The following is a 20385-nucleotide window of genomic DNA, read 5'->3' on the forward strand; positions in this document are numbered from 1 at the left end:
GAGATGGACTGGCCAGGTGGCAGCATTGATGGACTCAAGTGTGGCAACAGTAGTGAGGTTGGCCCAGGATCAGGCAGCGTTTTGTTCTGCTGTGCATAAGGTTGGTATGGGTCGGTACTGACTTGATGGCATCTAACAACAATAACTAATTTTAAATATGACAGATTAGATTTTATAGATAATTGATTGAATGGCTGTAAACTATATCTAAGGTCATTTTTCAGCTGATTGGATACTATAGATTTTTTTGTGTTGTGAATCGAGACTTAAAAGATTGGTTCATATTAGAGCTAGTCTGTATAGTACTATGTCATTCATTAGCCATATACTTTTAAGGGGTGGGGATTTGGTTCACTTAGCTCATTTATTCTGACTTGTCCTCCTAAGAGCTTCAGTACTGTCGGTAGGGGCCAGACACTTGGGGTATGGCTAGATCTAGGCAGTCTTTAGAAATGTATCATGTTATAGACTGATTAACTCTTGAAATTCTACTTTCATTGACTGAAATTTTAATGCTGTAAAAATTCTGAATTGATGGAGTCTGAAAAGAGATATTTGTGAAAATATAGCAAACCAAACAAAAACATCTCATTTTTTACTTTGGTAATGATTCAAAGGTATTTATAGTTTAAATAGTGATGAATTGCCTTTGAATTTTTGTAAAATGACATTTTGCAGCAAAACCCCACCATATTTCTTGAGAAGATGTATAATATACAGATAGTGAAACTAAGATCATCACTGACCCATCTCAGATATGCCGTAACTCTTTTATGGCTTGTATTTATTAATTTTTTTAAAGCTGTAAAGAAACTACAATAAAATAGGAAGGAATTTCACAAATATTGTGGGAAAATGTTACATTGTGGGGATTGCAATCAATGACTTGAAACAAAATGTGTGTGAATTGTTGAATGGAAAACTGATCTGCCCTGTAAACAAACCTTCACCCAGTTCACACAAGAAAAGATTAAAAAAAAAAAAAAAATCATTAATAAATAGAGTTAAAACATAATGGGATTTTCTCATGAACTTTTTGAAGTTTCCTTGTATTTATTCACAGAATTTTCTACAGTAATGACATTATACTGTACATGTTGTTTTATAAACTATTTCTATTTAATATGAGATGGCTTCAAAAAGATTGTGGATTTTCCACAATCTTTTAATTCCTTGTTTCCATGAACTTTTTAAAGCCCCCTCCTATATAAAACAAAAACAACCCCATTGTCATCATGTTGGTTCTGAATCATAGGATAGGAACAGAGTAAAACTACCCCATAGTGTTTCCAGGACTGTGAACTTTATAGAAGCAGACTGCCACACTTTCTCCCATAGGGCAGCTGCTTGGTTTAAACTGCCAACCTTTTGATTAGTATCTCAGCACTTAACCATTTCTCTATGTTGTTAAGGGCTGTTGAGTCAGTTCTGACTCATAGCAACCCTATGTAGGGTTTCCAAGGAGTGACTGGTGCATTTTAACCACTAACGTTGTGGTTAGCCAGTGCTGATCCTATTGCACCACACCAGGACTCCACAATGTTGTTGTTATGTACCGTGGAGTTGGTTCTGACTCATAGTAACCCTGTACAGGGTTTCCGAAGCTGTAAATCTTTATGGGAGCAGAAAGCCTCATCTTTCTCCCGCAGATCAGCTGGTAGTTTCGAACTGCTGACGGTGAGATTAGCAGCCCGATTTGTAACTACTACGTTACCAGAGCTGCACAATGTTGTTGTTGTGAAGTGCCATCGAGTCGGTTCCGACCCATGTTATTGTTATGTGCCGTGGAGTCAGTTCCGACTCATAGCGACCCTGTACAGGGTTTCCCAGGCTGTAAATCTTTATGGGAGCAGGAAGCCTCATCTTTCTCCCGTGGAAGAGCTGGTAGTTTCGAACTGCTGACCTTGCGGTTCGCAGCCAGATTCATAACCACTATGCTACCAGAGCTCCTGTTATGTCCCGTGGAATCGGTTCCGACCCATAGCGACCCTGTATAGGGTTTCCGTGGAGCAGCTGGTGAACTTGAACTGCCAATCTTGTATTTCAAACGATTTTGCAGTCTGGCGCATTAACCCACAGCACTACACCAGGACTCCAGAGCTCCACAATAAGGGCCCCTTATTTAATGAACTCATACAAAGTCCTGTTTTGGTGCAGCAGGATAATGCACTGGACTGCAAGGTCAGTTTGAACTTCAAGGTCAGTGGTTCAAACCCACCAGATGATCCTTGGAAACCCTATACACGGTAACTATAGGTTGGAAACGACTCAATAGCACTTAACAACAACAGTTTTAGTATTTTTCTACAACACAATTTTAAGATGTAAAATCTTCTATCTTGTGAAAGTGTCACGAATCTCTTTTTGTTATGTTTTTAAAAATGTTTTATTGTGAATTATGTGATGACAGTTTACATGGGAGAACATTAGCTTTACATTCCTCCTGTCGTAACTCATTACATTGCCATGGTTACAATCCCCTCCATGCATCATTAACCAACCAAATGATATACCCCACTACCCCCCATTCGTCAGCACACAGCCCCTCTCCCTCTCTGGCTCTAAAGTCTCCAGCTGCTCCATCTCTCCACGTCATCATCTCTGTCTCCATCTCTGGCATCACTGTTTCTCTGGGTAGGGTCCCGCATTCCGTTCTTTTCCTTTGATGGTCCCAGGGCCCTCCACTCCTAGACTGCAAAGTCAACCACTCCCCTCCTTTTGCTACAAAATGTCTACCTTTACATTTCTATCTGTCACAGTCAGTCCTGATGGTAATTATTCACTATTGTACCATATGAGTGCTAGCCCCATCTCCTTTCATCAGCCCCGCCCAGACAGATTGGATACTACTCAGTGGAGATTCTACCTTCCTCCGTGCTCTCTGGATATAGGCTCCCTCTTGAAAGCTTGTAAGCTAGTCACTTCTTGCTTTTGTAGCACCCCTCTCCCCCCATTTTGGGTATTCAATGTCCAAGTTGCCCATCCCTGTCTACCCTGTTGTATTGAGGGGGTGGGAATGATCCTCGCTGTAAAGATTTGTTCCCTCTTTTGAGCTACTGCATCCATAAGTGTAGGTCAAATCCATCAAATTGTATCAGATTACTCCTTTTTTTCTCTTCTTTCTTCTTTTAGTTGAGCTCTTGATCATCTAGCCATTGAAGCCAGGTCAAGTGGATATTATTATCTGCAAGTGTGGGTGTGCTTGTGCATATGACCTCTCTTCTTAACAGCTGGATGCTTCATTCTCCATTCTAGCCCTCTGTGGCTATGTCACTGACTCAGGTTCCAGGAGTCCCCAGATCTTGGCAAACTGTTGGCCAACCAGATCTCCACCGGGTTCACAGGAGTGTATTGAATATGGTTGGACTTAGCTCACAGCTTCATTGCTGTTTTTACCTCACTTCCCCTTATCGGTGACCAATGTGGTCACCAGTCAGAGCATGTGTCAGCTCGTGTATTCCCATTGAGTCTTGTCTTGGAAGAGTGTCATAATTTTTTAATGAATCCTCCTTGAGGATATTTTATACTCTTTTCTATTCTAAATATGAATGCAACAGTGAACAGTCTCTTAGCTAATTTCAGTGTACTTCCATGGAATAATTTCCCTGAAGTAGAATTATTTGGGATAAGAGGTTTATAAAATTTCAAGACTGCTTTGTTGTTGCCTAATTGCCATTTGGAAATGTTGACCCAATTTATACTTTATCTAGTCTTAGAATATGTGAACAAGCTCAAATATATAACCATTTTTACTTTTTTCCCTCAATCCTTTTGAAATGCCAGAATTTACAGAATACCTGACCTCTCTCAGTGCCTTACTCCCTGAAAAACCTTAAGACATGATTGATTGTCTTACCAGCTCTATCTTGTGTTTTATAGTATTTGTTAGGCAGAAGAGCTCACTAAATGTGTATTCTTACATAAATATATGTCTAAGTTTTATTTATTTTTCTTTTTTAAAATTAAGGTATGACTGACATGAAAAAATAAAATTGCCATTTTAAGTGTATATCTTGTTGAATTTTGATAATTGTATGCAAATGTGTTAACAGCAACACCGTCAACATATAGAACAGTTCTCACACTCTAAAGACTCCCTCATAGCCCCTCATGCTTGATCTCTCCCATATTTACCCCTCCTACTGTAGGCTGTTTTCTATCATTATTGTTTTGCCTTTTCTCTAGAATTTCATATAATTAGAATCATAAAACGTGATTTTTTGTGTATGACTTATTTTGGTTAGCATGTTTTTGAGGGTCATTCATTTTGTATGATGTGTTATTTCATTCCTTTTTATTATAAGTAATACTAGAGGGCTTCAAAAGTGCATAGAAAAATGGTATTAAAAGATAATGGAATTTTTCCATGAACTTTATTAAAGGCTCCCTCATATTCTGTAGCATAGATATATTAAAAAAATTTTATTCATTCTTGCCAGTTTTATCATAGCCTCACTAACACTTGTTTTTATCAATCTTTATAACTTTAGCCACTCTTTTAGGTACATGGTGATATTTCATTACGGCTTTAATGTACATTTCTCTGATAATTAATGATACTGCAAAGTGTGGATTATAGTATCTGTTTTATAAATGCTAGTGTATTTGAGGAGTCCTGGTGTGGCACTGTAGGCTAATGTGCTGGATTGCCAAGTTGGTTTGAATCACAAGGTCGCTGGTTCAGGGTCCTTGGAAACATCATATAGGGTTGCTGTGTGTCGGTACCAACTCCACGGCGCTTAACAACAACTTAACAAGTTTATTTTGAAATAGTAAGAAGTGTAATGAGTTATTCCTACTTCATGAGAACTGAAGTGGGCTTTGTAGACATAATGTCCAAAAGATTTCTATATAATTGAGGACTCAACATGTCATGATTTTAGTAGCTTGATGATAAATAGTTGAATTCAGGTTTTTGTATAGATTATGCGTATTCTATATCACTATTTACATAAGAAAGGCCTTCATTAAATGAGGAGACTTAAAGGCTAGTGTTTTGAGCTTTGCCATTTCTGAAATTATGGTCCTAGAGATTTTTTGTGTTATTAACTTGAATAATTAAAGATTTCAGTTAGTGATAAAAGAAATATAAACAAATGATGATTTCTTTCTTTTTGTTCTTCATTAGGACATTTTCATTCCAACTCCAAGTTTAGAAGAAGGTTCAAATGATGGAAAGAAAGGTGGAGACTTGCATAGTTCATCTTTGACTGTTGAGTGTTCTAAAACCTCCGCAATTGAACCAAAGAATTCTGCTGAGGAACTTGGGCTGTCTTTGACAGGGGAGTCTTGCAAGTTGATGCTTTCTGTAAGTGATTATAGTCAGTCTCCAAAGATGGAGAGCTTGACTTCTCACAAGATTGATGAAGATGGAGAAAACACACAGATTGAAGATACTGAGCCCATGTCTCCAGTTCTCAGTTCTAAAACTGTTCCCACTGAAAATGACAGTAACTTGATAAATCCAGCACAGGATAGCCAAGTAGAACTAGGCCATAATGATGACAAAACAAAGGGAGATGATACAGAGACCCGAGATGACATAAGTATTTTAGCTACTGGTTGCAAAGATAGGACAGAAACTGTAGCAGAAGACATTTGTATTGATCTCACTTGCGATTCAGGAAGTCAGGCAGTTCCATCTCCGGCTACTCGATCTGAGGCACTCTCTAGTGTGTTAGATCAAGAGGAAGCTATTGAAATTAAAGACCACCATCCGGAGGAGGGGTCTTCAGGGTCTGAGGTAGAAGAAATCCCCGAGACTCCTTGTGAAAGTCAAGGAGAAGAACCCAAAGAAGAAAATAAGGAAAGTACCCCATTTCACCTTTCTCTGACTGAAACTCAGTCCCAAGGGTTGGGTCTTCAAAATGAAATCTCAAAAGAAGAGTGTCAGGAAGCTATGGAAGTTGAAACCAGTGTAATTAGTATTGATTCTCCCCAGAAACTGCCAGTACTTGACCAAGAATTAGAACACAAGGATCAGGAAGCTTGGGAAGAAGCTACTTCAGAGGACTCAAGTGTTGTCATTGTAGACGTGAAGGATCCGTCTCCCAGAGTTGATGTTTCTTCTGAACCTTTGGAGGGAGTTGAAAAGTGCCCAGATTCCCAGTCTTGGGAGGATGCTGCTGCCGAAATAGAAGCAAGTGCTGAGACGAGACCAGATACCCAGGAAGAAAAAAGTGCAGAATGTGAAGAACATCTAAAATCAGTAATTGCAGAAAAGGAACCTGTAGAGGAAGACTCTCCACAATCCCCTTTGCCTTCAGTGAGAGCAGGTGATACTCCAAGACCTGAACTGGAATTGAAACAAACCCAATCTGAAGACTCAAAAATGGCTAATGCAAAGCAGTTGGGTTCTGTGGTAGAGGTCCAGCAGCCGGAGAAGACCTCTACCCAGGCTTCACAAAGCTTCTGTGAAAGCTCTAGTGGTGAGTGTATGATTATAAATTGTTGGTGCCTTTGACCAAATTACAATTCATAAGGGGATGCTGTCATTTCAGTATTGAACGTGAACTTGGGTTTATACTTATGAAGCAGCCAGTAATAATTGGGAATTAAAAAATTTCGAGTTACATTTTTCTCTTATAACTATAATTACTTGTGGGGTTAGAGATCATTTGAGATTTATCATCTTTATCATTCAGAAATAAGTAATCAGCATGAAATTTTTATTTAGAAGTTTGCGTCAATTTTCTAGTTAGATCCCAGTCTTGCTCTATGTTTTTATATTTTGACAGTTGCCTTGAAGCATAAGAATCTTTTTTTTAAGTCACACAATACAACCATATTAGAATTCTGTTAACAAATAATAGTATTGTATGTGGTTTTTATGGGCATTGAGTAAAGTTCTTAAGTATAAAACATATTCTTTTGTGTATTTTATGTATGTATTTATAAGTTCAGCATTAGGATACAGGTAACTTTCTAAAATATTTGGCACTGTGGGTTACGTGTTGGACTGCTAACCATAGGTGGGTGGTTCAAACACACCAGCTGCTCCATGGAAGAAAGGGGAGACTGTCTGCTCCCATACAAATTTATAGTCTTGGAAACCCTCTATAAGGATACTGAATCTAAATTGACTTAATGACGGTTATGAATTACATTAACTGAAATGAATACAAAATTCTGAATGCCCAGAGTTAGTACAATTTAACAAAAAACAAACCTCCTTAGCAAAACAAAAAATTAAAAACGTAATACAAACTTAAAGAAAGCAAACTATTAGAGATATGGGAGTAAGGAAATAATATCTGAGCTACATTCTATATATTAATATGGGTGGCTATACCTCCTGGTTTGCCTAAACAATCCCAGTTCATACCCTTTGTCAGTTGTGGTTATTAATGCAGTGAAACCTATGAGACCTGGAACTGCCTTAATTTTCTGGGTCTTGCAGTATTTCCACCTTTGACAGGTCTTCACTTTTCTCTTGCTTTCTATTGATAGAAAGTATTTGAGTTTTCCTTTTTTGACAGATTTCCATCTTACATAGATACTGGCTTTTTTTGTAAGTTATACTTTATACTTCTTTCAGATTTTATAGTAGTTTAAAAAAATATATTCTAATGAGAATTTTAGAGCTGAAAATGATGTTACGGATTATTGGGTTCAATAATCTTGTTTCTAAAGTCATATGCTTAAAGATTGAAATGGGACTAGAAAGTTTCCTGATTCCCAAGTGTATGCTTTTTCCTCCTATTGTTGTTAAGTGCCGTTGAGTGGATTCCAACCCATAGCAACCCTGTATGTCCAAGGAGCAGCTGGTGAGCTTGAACCACAAACCTTGCAGTTTAAACAATTTTGCAGTCTGACGCATTAGCCCATAGCGCCATACCAGGACTCCTTTTTTTTTTCTATGTTGTTGTTATGTGCCGTGGAGTCGGTTCCGACTCATAGCAACCCTGTACAGGGTTTCCAAGGCTGTAAACCTTTATGGGAGCGGAAAGCTTCATCTTTTTCCTGCGGAATAGCTGGTAGTTTCGAACTGCTGACCCTGAGGTTAGCAGCCCCATTCGTAACCACTACGATACCAGAGCTCCTTTTTACTCCTATTGTTGTTATTAAGTGCCGTCGAGTCGGTTCCAACCCATAGCGACCCTGTACAGGGTTTCTGAGGCTGTAAATCTTTACGGGAACAGAATGTCTCATCTTTTTCCTGCGGAGCGGCTGCTAGTTTCGAACTACCTTAAGGCCTTAAGGTTCGCAGCCCGATTCGTAACCACTACGCTACCAGAGCTCCTTTTTACTCCTGTAGAAGGATATAATTTAGTTGCTCTGATCTTAATGATAGGGTAGAGAGATATCCCAGTGACCTAAACTTTGGTATTACAGAATGTGTTTGTAATTTTATTACATTTAAATACTGTTATTGCACTAGACCAAGAAAGTATCAAGGCCTACCAGATCTACTAAGCAGATTGTTGTAATATGGCTATTTAACCTGTAATCCGTTGCAGTCAAGTCTGTTCTGACTCATTGCAATCACATGTGTTTCAAAATAGAATCGTGCTCCATGGGAATTTCAATAGACTTCTGCTGTGGTACTGTAGGATCAGCACTGGACTGTGAATCACTTGGTTGGCAATTCAAACCCACCAGCTGCTTCTCAGAAAACCTATATATGGACCACCATGAGTTGGAACTTGATGGCACTTAACAACAACAAACAATCCTATGCAAGTAGATTGCTAGGACTTTTCTGTGGCACCAGTGGATACATTTAAACCTCCTACCTTTCTCTGGAGCCCTGGTAGTGTACTGCTTACGGGTTAGGCTGCTAACTGTAAATCTGCCAGTTGCTCTGCAGGAGAAAGATGAGTTTTTCTGCTCCTGTGCAGATTTATTGCCGCTGTGAGTCTGAACTGACTCCATGGCACATCATCATCACCCCCACCTTTCTCTTAGTTGAGTGCACACTGTGCAAGCAGCTTATAAAATAAATATTGGTTTGTTAGTTCTAGTCTACTGTTAGAGTATCCTCCATGAATGTTTGTTTACAGTCTTAATTGGTAGAGCCAATAGATACTGCCATAGTACAACTTAGTCTACTATCTTTGTCTAGATTATTGAAAATACTAGTAAGTAATTGTCTGATTATTTGCTTCAAGATTTTAATTCTGGAGAACAACGAACAGCAGTGAAGAAAATGATTGGAAAATAGTATTTGTAAGAAATTAAAGACATTTAAAAAAGAAGTGATTGAGCATTAAAGGGGAGTTTCTTAATGTTAGAGAATTAATCTAAAGTAAATCATTGAGAAGAACATTGAAGGCAGAGTAGAAAAATTATGTTTAATATACAGTTTTTTAAAAAAAAAACTTTTATTGTGAATTGAATGAAGGCCTACAGATAAAATCTTCACTTTTACATTTCATAAATTATCCATTTTGTTTCAGCTCAGTGATTGTAATCCCCTCCACGAAACCACAGTTATCCCACTTTTTCTCTATGCTTCTTGTTTCTATTCCACTCCCACTCCCTTCCCTTCTTAACTTTGTCCTTAGGTAAATGTTGCCCTTTGGATTTTGAATGAACGTACCTTACTAGTGTTGTTTCCCCTGTGTACCTATGTACTGCTTGATTACAAATTGGGCCACGACAGGAGTTCTTTCCAGACTTGAAGGGTAGTCGAAGGCCAGTAAACCTAGTTTTTTTGTTTTGTTTTAAATAATTTTGAGTTTTGTTTCACATTTTCTCCCACTCTATCTAGAACCTTCTAATGTGATTCCTTTCAGAGTAGTTGGTAGTGATAACTGGGCACCATTTAGTTCTTCTGATCTCGGAGTATTGGAGACTGATTTTATACAGTTGTTTTAGTTGTTAAACTTTAAGAGAGACTCGATGGGTTCCAGGTGTAGCACTGTAGAATCAGCAGTGGACTGCAAACCACAAGGTCAGTAGTTCAAACCCACCAGCAGCTCCTTGGAAACCCATATGGCATTGCTATGAGTCAGAACCAACTCAGTCAATGGCATTTAATAACAACAAATGAGAGTCATATAAAAAAAAGTTAGAAGTGCACTCTTTTGTTGTTGTTAATAGTTTATAGATTAAAAAAAAAATGATAGATGCTTAATTGTGAAAAACATTTTCAAATAGTACAGAAAAGGAAGGTTGGGGGAGAGTGGAGGAAAATGGAGAGAAAAAAACCACTCCAATGTCTACATTGGACTAAATCACTGCTAACAGTTTGGAGACATCGTCATACATCTAGAAATTTGAAAAACACATTTAGAAAGATGATACTTGGAAGCCCAACCTTATTCAACATAGAACATATTTATGGTGAGTAGAAGATTTTAGAAGTCTTTAATTAAATACATAAATGGTAATTTGTAATATGTTTTATTGGTCAGGGGAGCTAGGTATATTTCAGGCTCTAACCCTAACATTTGAAGGTTTACTTTATGAAATGTTACCCTGATTGGCCATTAATGTCAAGACACAGAAACTTGGGTAGACAGTTCATGTACAGTGTTAACTCAATGTAAATATTTTTAGATTTTTAATTAGATGGCTGTTAATCAGTTGTACAAAGAGACCAGTTTTGTTTTTTTTAAATAACTTTTTATTGTGAATTAAGTAAAGGTTTACAGACAAGATCATCAATTTAATATTCAACAAATCATATTTTCTTTCATCTCAGTGATTGGAAATCCCCTCTATGCAGCAACAGTCATCCCACTTCTTCCCTCTGCTTCCTATTTCCAGTCCACCCCCCTTTCCTTCCCCTCTCAACTTGTTCTTAGTAAATTGTTGCCCTTTTGTTTTTTATTGATTGACCATTCCATGGTGAGTTTACCTTACTAGTGTTGTTGTGTCCTCTGGATACTTATCATACTGCTTGGCTGGAAATTGGGCCATGAGAGTGAGTTCCTTTCCAGACCTGAATGGGAGTTGAGCTCCATAGTTTTGGGTTCCTCTAGTCTCTTTCTGACCAGTAAGTCTGTTTTGTTTTTGTTTTTGTTTTTTAATAATTTTGAGTTTCCTTCTACATTTTCTGTCATTCTATCCCAGACCTTCTAATGTGATCCTTTTCACAACAGTTGGTAATGGTAACCAGGCACCATTTAGTTGTTCTGGTCTCTCAGAGTAATGGAGACTGAGGTTCACCTGTTCCATTAGTCAGTATCATTCTCCTGACCTCTTTTTCTGGTCCAGTGCCTCTTCTTCCTCAGAGGCATTTTCTAGCTCTGCCTCTTAAGTCATTTTTTTTTAGCTACTCTTGTCTTGTTTCTTCATGTGAACAGAAAATTTCTGCTGCTTTCTAAGCATTGTAGTGGTGTATTTGTATTAAGTTGATGAATGTATGTTGGTTTATAATCTTTGGCACTCACAAGTTGTCTCCTGGTGGGTGTGATCAGGAGATATGTTTCTCTGTTCATTGTTAGTACAGTTCAGTTCAGAGTAAATTTGGCTGATGTTGTTTGCTCTGTTGTATAGTAACTGGTACTGGCTCTTGTTCAGTTGGCGGGACTATATAGGGTATGGCTGTAGCTTGGCTGTGTGGCTGCAGTTGCTGCCTCCTTTGTCTCCATAAGCCACAGGTAAGCTTCTGCAACACTAACATGTTTTCTCATCTCTAAAACTGTTCATGAACTCTCAAGATAGCTGCGGCAGGTTCCACCAACTGCCAGTGATCGTTAGTTATCTCTTATCTTGACATAGCTATTCAACTCACTCTCCCAGTAAGCACTTGATCCACTTTTCTATCTCTTCCTCTGGATCTCAGCGTTCCAGGACCATCCAGATGTCTTGTCTGGATTTCCATATCCTTGCTACAGGGAGCCCACACAGCCTTTCTGCCTAGTCTGCCATCGTTCTCCTCCCCCCACCCCATTTAAAAAACTTTTTATTGTGATATGAGTAAAAGTTTACAAAGCAAATTGGTTTTGGATTCAGCAACTCATACACATTTTGTTTTATGACACTGATGACAATCCCCACAATATAGCAGCACTTTCCCCACTTCCTCTCTTTGTTTACCATTTCTATCCATACTTCATTCCTATCCCTTCTGGTCTTCTCAGCTTTCCCCATTTTTCTCTTACTTTATCTAGTATCTTCCAGTGTGATCTCTTTCAGTCCAACAGCAGTGGTAGCTGGGCACCATCTAGTTCGTCTGGTTATGGAGGATGAGGTTATGTGGTCCATTAGTACTTTTGATTTATTTTTGAGCAAAGACAGATCATCTTGACATTAAGTGTTTTAAATATTGTTTTTTTGGGCTAATGAATTCTTTAAAATCCTTAAGAAGGGCAAACTCTGACTTAAATGGTTTGACAGTTGGTATTAAATTTCCTTTTGTTTCTCCATACATTGTGCACTGGCATTAAACAGTGTAGCCATGATAATCTGGGAAAGCAAGAGGGACTTGGTAATTTGGATAATGTGGAAGAGAATATGTGGATAATTCCGATAAATTTAAAAGGATAAAATATAGTGGCAAATGTCATATGCAGGATTTGGCAATAATTTTTATTAGACTAAAGGTGTCTTTTAGATGAGTGAGTAGAAGCTAAGAAATGGAAAAACATTTAGGAAGCTTTATGAGCACGATTCAAGACAAGGCTGGAAGTATAATAGGATGGTGTTAATTAATTGAGTACTGACTAAAGAGTTGGAGTTTATCTTCTAGTGGAAATCCTCAAGTTTTTTGGCTGACATATTCCAGTGTTTTTTAGGAAGGCTGGTTTGTTTTCAGTATATGGAAAAAATTGGGGGGGTTACAGGCGAGGGAATGTTCTTAGAGAAAGTGATTGCTGGGCAATTGTCATAATCCAGGCATGAGTCAGTAAAGGCCAGATAAGGGGAGAAGTAGTGCTGTATGTTCTTTTATATACCCATAGACACAACAATGGAGTCTTGGTGTGCTGCTGTGGGATAAGGCACTGTACTGCAGGGTTGGTTTGAGCCACAAGGTGAGTGGTTCAAACTCACCAGTCGCTCCTTGGAAACCCTATACAGGGTTGTTGTGGGTTGGAACTGACTCCATGGCACTTAACAACAAGATACAACAATGGATTCACACATATCAAAGACCATGAAAATGGTACAGAACCTAGCAACATTTCATTTTGTCATACATAAGTTATCATACGTCGAGCCTGTAAACAGCTTATAAAAGATTTCATTAGATTATAGTAGTGCTGCTAAATGGTGTTAAAATAACTTCATAAGTTTTATCCAGTCCTGTGCAATGGAAACTTTTATAGGGAAATAGTTCTCAGCAATTTATTTAATTTGCAAAAAATGTTTGCAAATTAGGGATTTCACACAGAAGGGTCCATTTAAAGATTTCATCCGTGTTTTCAAAAGTCTGGATGATCAGTAGTATGAGGGATGATTCCTGTCACAAGAGAAATGCTGACAATCTTTTATTCTTGTTTGTTCTAAGAATGAAAATTTTACAAAATGTGTTTTTGAAGTTTATGAGGCCTGGGGTTTTTATATCTTTTCTAGATTCTTCTTTATTAGCCTAAATGACTTGCATTATATAAGGAACTGCCAGAGAATGAATTCTTATCTACCTGACCCATTTCTTTTCTTTCTATAAATATACAGTGGAAGTCTTTGCCAGTTAGATGTAATGTTGAGATTCTCCACTCTTCACAGTTTTAGTTGAGCTTATGTACTTTCATCCTTTATTTCTAAGGTCCATTTCATTTTCTCTTTTCATCCCTTCAGGTTACTAATTCATTTTCTCTTATATATAAGAGATGTTGTTTTGTGATTTTGAAGAAGAAAAAAAAGCACCAAGGTGCTTGATATTAAAGATAATAAAGGATAGAAGTGGAGTGGAAAAAGATGAAAGAAGCAAATTATTTTCACAAGGAGTAGTGTCTGGGTGTGCCAGATAATAGTTATTTTGAGGTATCCCAGGAAAGTAAGTACAAAATTTCATCTATTAGGTTTAAGAGGAGCAGCCTGGCACAGTTCTTATTTTCTTTACACTCAGTTTTATTAAGAGAGATGACTAGGAAATCAGAAAATATTATTTTGACAATTTGCTCATTCTGATTAGCAAAGATTTGGAACTGGGTATGGACCTAGTTAAAACATAAAGTTTTATGTCTTGGCAAATGCTTATAATAATATAATAATGGTTAACTACTGGGGATGCTCATCTATATGGGATTTACTATTGGGCAAAGTTTTAGATGTAAGTATTAACTTCTCTGGCCTACTATAAATTCTGATTAGTACTAAACCATAGTATCCTTGGGTTTCTGTGTTAGAACCAGTGAGACTTTGGAAATTCTTTGGCCCATGAGATCCTTTGAAGACTTGTTGAGTATATTGTAAATTAAGAGTATTAGTATCAGACTTCTTTTATGAAGATCCTATAGACTGTTAAGGCTTAAATATGAACTCATTGGGAGTTCACACTGAACAAATTTATGTTACCTAGTCCTGGTGTGGTGCTGAAGGATAATCACTAGACTGCAAGGTTGACAGTTCAAACCCACCAGTTGCTCAGAAACTCTGTACAGGATTGCTATGAGTTGGAACAGACTTGACAGCGTGTATCAAGACTTTATACTGTCTAAATGTGTTTCATTGAGTATGTATCCCCAAATGTTCTATCTTGGAGCTCAGATGTTTCACATAACCCCATGTGCTGCAGATCTGCCAAGCTTTGAGTTTCCTCTATTTGCCAATCTCTGGTTGTCTTGTATCAGTCCTATTATTGATGACTATAAAGAGAACAAAGAGGAGGAGTAGGTAATTGATTGGGAGGCATAGTGATGGGGACTGGGAATGAGACAGAATTTGGGAACAAAGGAAAAAAGTAATTGAAATAATTCCTTGCCGTTCTCCTCAGTTTTGCTTACTTTATATTTCTGTTTTGATTTGCTTTTTGTTTATCATTGTTTTGTTTTGTTTTGCTTTTTTTTTTTTTTTTTTCCAGAAACTCCATTTCATTTCACTTTGCCTAAAGAAGGTGATATTATTCCACCCTTGACTGGCGTAACCCCACCTCTCATTGGGCACCTTAAATTGGAGCCCAAGAGACACAGTACTCCTATTGGTGAGTGATTATAAAGTAATGATATTTAAGACATAAACTCTGAGATTATCATTCTTTGTGCAAGTGATTATTTTAGATGTGAGGAATTGGGCCTGACTGATAAGGTTGAGTTTTAAGCAGAATAAGCCTGTGGTATCTGATTCTTTGAGTTTAATCGAAGGACATACTGAGAGGTGATGAGGGGAAGGGAAGAAAAGGTAGAGAAAGAGAAGAAAGACTATTTATGAGCATCTTATTATTTGCAAGGAGATAGGCTCTGAATGCTGAACAGGGATGTACAGGATATAAGAACTATTTATTCAGTACATTGGCTAATCAGTCTGCTGCTTGACAGGGCAAGAAAACTTAGATCCTTCTTCCTTGAAGCAGCTCATAGGCTTCTACATTAACCTATTTGTTTTCTCTAGTCAGTGCTGGGAGGTAACAGTCATGCCGTCTCTGGAGTCTCCTGCTACCTATGCCTGATGCTGGCAGATGTGGGTTGGCTGAGGGCTCATGCAGCATCCTTTGTCCAGATGCAGAAGTGGAACTGAATCCTGTTGCTCCTCTTAAGACCAGGTGTCAATACTAGTGCGTAGTTGTTGATACTTGTGACAGGATCTATCCTAGGAACTCCTTTTTGATCCTACAGAGCTGTGGAGTCAAACAGGCAAATTGATGACCTTGCATTGCTGTTTTCATGTTTGTATTTTAGTGTCCTTTCTTTTTTCCTCCTCCTCCCTTTTTTTAGGTATTATTAGCAAGTGTCCAGAAGGCACCATAACAACCAGTGATGTCATGTCTGAAAGCATGGTGGAGACCAATGATGTCATTCTTGGAAGTGAAAAAGGGAATTCTGAGGTTGCTCCTCTGGTGGATGATAAATTATGCCTAAGAATGAAATTGGTCAGTCCTGAAACCGAGGCTAGTGAAGAATCTTTGCAATTTAGCCTGGAAAGTAAGTTTTCTTTTATGTTAATTTTGGGTAATTAGTACCTTTTGATCACCTTGTTGTTGTTGTAAAGTACCGTTGAGTCAGTTCTGACTCATAGGGTTCTAAGGAGTGGTTGGTGGGTTTGAACTGTTGACCTCTTGTGATTCAAACTGACCCTGCAGCCCAGTGCATTATCCTGTAGTGCCACACCAGAACTCTTGGGAAGTGTAAATGATTTTTTTAATAGCTGTAATAGTTGATATTATCATTATTAAAAATATAAAGTTTTATTCTCATAGTTGTAATCTTTTGTTTGTAGCCAATCCCTATCATGTTATTGATGATGCTGCAGTAAGTCTGTGTTGCTGCTTTTAGTTCTGTATTAAACTTGTATCGATGCAAAATAATAATGGAGCCCTGGTAGCACAGTGAACTAAGCATTGGGCTGCTAACCAAAAGGTAAACAAGGAGCTCTACAGAAGAAAGATGAGGTTGTGTGTTTCTGTAAAGATTCACACTCTTGGAAATCCTATGGAGCTGTTCTGTTTTGTTCTGTAGGGTCACCATGAATTGTAATTAACTTGACAGCAGTGGGGTTTGGGTTTTATATGAAATAATTGGTCTCCACATTCAGAAAGAGGGTATAAAATTTATGATTGTGGAATCATTTTACAGATTTATGTTGACTTGGCCACATTAATTGCAAGTAGTCTGGTATGGCTAGAATTCAGAGACAATACAGGGGAGTGGCTGCAAAGTAGGGACAGATTTTGAAAGGCCTTTTACATCATGGTGATGTGCTGAAGTATTTTAGGCAGGAGAGTAGTAGTGTATTCAGATTTGCATTTTTAAAAGGATCCAGCTGGGAAAAAAAAAAAAAAAGGATCCAGCTGAGTGTTTAAAAACTTTACTTTGTGCAGATTTAGTTTTTTCCATGCAGTGCCCATTTCTTATTATCCTGCCTGAAAGTGAGGACAGTGGTAGTGGAAACTAAGATAAGGGGATGGATTTTAGGGGTGACTGGTAGGATCGACAGAACTTTGCAACTATTTGAATATGGATTTAAGGGGGAGGTAAAACTAGAATGCCTCCTTAACATATCTCATTTAATTTGTATAATAGTGCTTCAAAGTGGATGTTCTTATTTCTACTTTATTGATGAGAAAACTTAGAAGACGAGAGGTCTTCTAAGTTAATTTGTTGAAGATCACAATAATTGTAAGAGGCTGAGTTGGAAATTGGATCATATCTGACCTTGAAAGTTTATCATTTTTCTACTCATTTATTGCCTCTACCATCTCAAGTTGATTTCGACTCAGCAACACTTGTGGGGTTTCCAGGGTTGTAAATTTTTTATGGGAACAGAAAGCCTCATTTTTCTCCCACAGAGTGATTTGTAGGTTTGAACTACTGACCTTTCAATTAGCAATCCAGTGCTTATCCTACAGTGCCACACCAAGGTTTGTTAGCCAGTGCTCCTATAACAGAAATTCCACAAGTGTGGGTACCTTTAATGAACAGAAATTTTTATTTTCTCACAGGGAACTCTGGTAGCGTAGTGGTTACAAATTGGGCTACGAACCTCAGGGTCAGCAGTTCGAAACTACCAGCTGTTCCGTGGGAGAAAGATGAGGCTTTCTGCTCCGGTAAAGATTTATAGCCTCGGAAATCCTGTACAGGGTGGCTATGAGTCGGAACCGACTCCACGGCACATAACAACAACAACACAGGGCACTGGCTCTTGGAGAAGGCTTGCTTTCTCTCTGTCGGCTCTGAGGAAAAGATCCTTGGCTCTTTTTAGCTTTTATTCCAAGGTTCCTTGTCCAATCAGGTGGCTTGTATCTTCCCTTTCATTTATGTTTGCTTGCTTAGTCTACTCTTATGTATTAGAAGATACTGACTTAAAACATATCATACACTTAACCCTGTTTCATTAATATAATAAAGAAAACCAATTCTCAGATGAAATTTTTGCTATAAGTATAGGCAAGGGTGGGGACCATCTGGCCTGTGGGCCATATAAGGCCCATGAAATAATTTTGTCTGGCCCTGCCAAGGCAACTGCAATTCCAGTTATCACATTGTTGTTGTTAAGTGCCGTTGAGTCATTTCCAACCCGTAGCAACCACTGATTTTGTGGTTCAAACTGACTGTAGTCCAGAGCATTAACCCAAGGCGCCACACCACGACTTGTTGTTGTTGTTGTTATGTGCCGTGGAGTCGGTTCTGACTTATAGTGACCCTGTACAGGGTTTCCGAGGTTGTAAATCTTTACGGGACCAGAAAGCCTCCTCTTTCTCCCGCGGAACAGCTGGTAGGACTCCTTAGGGGCAAGTTAATTAAATGTTTGGCCAAGTATAGTAGCTAATTTTCAAGGTGATAATTTTGTCTGGCCCACGAATGATGTTATAAATTTTGGCAGATATATTTGGGGGGATTAATTCAATCCATAAGAGCGCTGGTGGTGCTGTAGGATAAGCACTGGACTGCCAACTGACTCGGGCACCTAGCAACAGCCGCAACAATTCAGTCTATAACAGGTAGTTTGCAAATGCTGTTTATGGGACTAAGACAGGAATTACAGTTCATAAAAGTGATTGCAAAACAAAATTCAGAGAGGAGAAGAATCCGGAGGGAGGGTAAGAAGTTATGGAAACCTTTGGGGAAGAGGTTTACAAGAAAAGAAAGATGTCAGATACAGGAGTGAAGGCAAATAAGGTATGTCTGTAAGGTTATTTGAATTAGGCAATTAGGATCCATTTAGTGTCTCAATAGCTATAGCAAGAGTATCATAGTGAAGGTAACTGAAGAGTGATGGGGCAAAAAGGCAGCAAATGTATTCTGGTTTTGTGAAGTGTGGATTAGAAAGAAAGAAAAATATGGTAAGTTAGTGAGAAATGCAGGTTTGAGGGAGGTTTTTTGTTATGCTAGAAGAGATCTGGGCAAGTTTATGGACTGAAAGGAAGAAACCAAAAGAAAAAGGGATGGATTAAAGGTGGAACAGTTGATGACTTAAGACCTACTGTTGTTTTTAAGTGCCGTGGAGTCAGTTCTGACTCTTAGCAACCCTGTATTAGGATTTCCGAGGCTATAAATCTTCATGGTAGCAGAAAGTCTCATATTTCTTCCACAGAGTGGCTGGTGAGCTTGAACTGCCAACCTGTGGTTCAATCCAACTTTGCAGTCCAGCACATTAACCCACAGCACCACACCAGGACTCCATTAAGACCTATATTGTTGTTGTTAAGTGCCGTTGAGTTAGTTCCGACCCATAGCGAAGCTGTATAGGGTTTCCGAGGAGCAGCTGATGCCGATCTTGCAGTTCAAACAGCTTTGCAGTCTGGCGCATTAACCCACAGCACCACACCAGGATAGGAGGTATAAAACAATTGAGAGTTTTGAAGGGTAGTTTAGACAAACATGTAGTTTAGAAAGTTAAAAGGTGAGAGGAGGGGCACTTAATGGTTTAAATTCCAACAGTGAAGTAGAAGGCAAGTCTTTTGCTGTAAGGAAAGCGGTTGGGTGGGAGATTTGCAGAGTAGTAACATGAGGGAATGGAAGAGGTAGCTGACCAGGACCAAGTAGAGGTTGGATGTTTGATGCTCAAAGGCAGTTTAAAGTTAGATTCATGAATTTGAAAGAGTACAAGTCTGCAAAGATGCATTCTTTCAGCAGCCTTATGTAGAATCAGAGGAGGCAAGCTGTGACATGGATCCAGGACTAATACTTGTTTGGTGAAAGTGGTGTAAAGATAGGAGGGCAAGGGATTCAGGGATGAGGGTCAGAACTAGGTTTAGTGATGGACTATGGATCTAGGCTTGTTAAGGAAATAGGCCCTGAAAGGAACTGCTGATGGAGTGGAAGAAAATAGAGGTAGAATGACTTGAATGTTTGAGGATAAACACTGGATTAAGCTAATAGCACGGTGTTGGTGGTGTTGTTTTATGAGGGTAAGTCAAGAAGTATTGCTGCAAGGGTTTGTTCCAAACAAAATGTGTTTATACATGTCTTTTTGATCAGTCTATGGCTACAGACAAGTTCTCTCAGTAATACAGTTGGCTTTGTCTTATTGTTAAGTGCCATTGAGTTGATTCTGACTCATGGCGACCCTGTATAGGGTTTCCAAGGAGTGGTTGATGAGTTTGAACTGCCAACTTGTGGTTCAAACTGACCTTGCAGTCTAGTGCTTTATCCCATACTGCCACACCAATTGCTTTAAATTTAAAAAAGTATACTTTTTGTGCCATGGGAAAAAATAATTTTGAGATTAGTGCTAAAATAAAATTTTAACAAAACTGAAGTAGACATCTTCCCAAATCATTAAAATTTTGCAACAAATTTGTTGTTGCTGTTAAAGCCATCAAGTCAGTTCCAACTCATAGCGACCTTGTATAAGGTTTCCGAGCCTTTAAATCTTTGCAGGAGCAGAAGCTTCATT

General features: G+C 38.5%; 1 protein-coding gene across 2 annotated transcripts in view; it reads left to right on the forward strand.

Moving 5' to 3' along the window:
* The window catches only part of TP53BP1 (tumor protein p53 binding protein 1), a 137329-nt gene that overhangs the window by 44687 nt on the left and 72257 nt on the right, over positions 1-20385 (forward strand). For both annotated transcript variants that reach the window (XM_006831718.1, XM_006831719.1), the window contains 3 exons: positions 5129-6428; positions 14915-15034; positions 15765-15971. In XM_006831718.1, coding sequence (XP_006831781.1) covers positions 5129-6428; positions 14915-15034; positions 15765-15971 — 1627 coding nt within the window. The remainder of the gene's footprint in view (positions 1-5128; positions 6429-14914; positions 15035-15764; positions 15972-20385) is intronic.

This window comes from Chrysochloris asiatica, unplaced genomic scaffold, assembly GCF_000296735.1.
Source record: "Chrysochloris asiatica unplaced genomic scaffold, ChrAsi1.0 scaffold00004, whole genome shotgun sequence".
Classification (NCBI taxonomy): Eukaryota; Metazoa; Chordata; class Mammalia; order Afrosoricida; family Chrysochloridae; genus Chrysochloris; species Chrysochloris asiatica.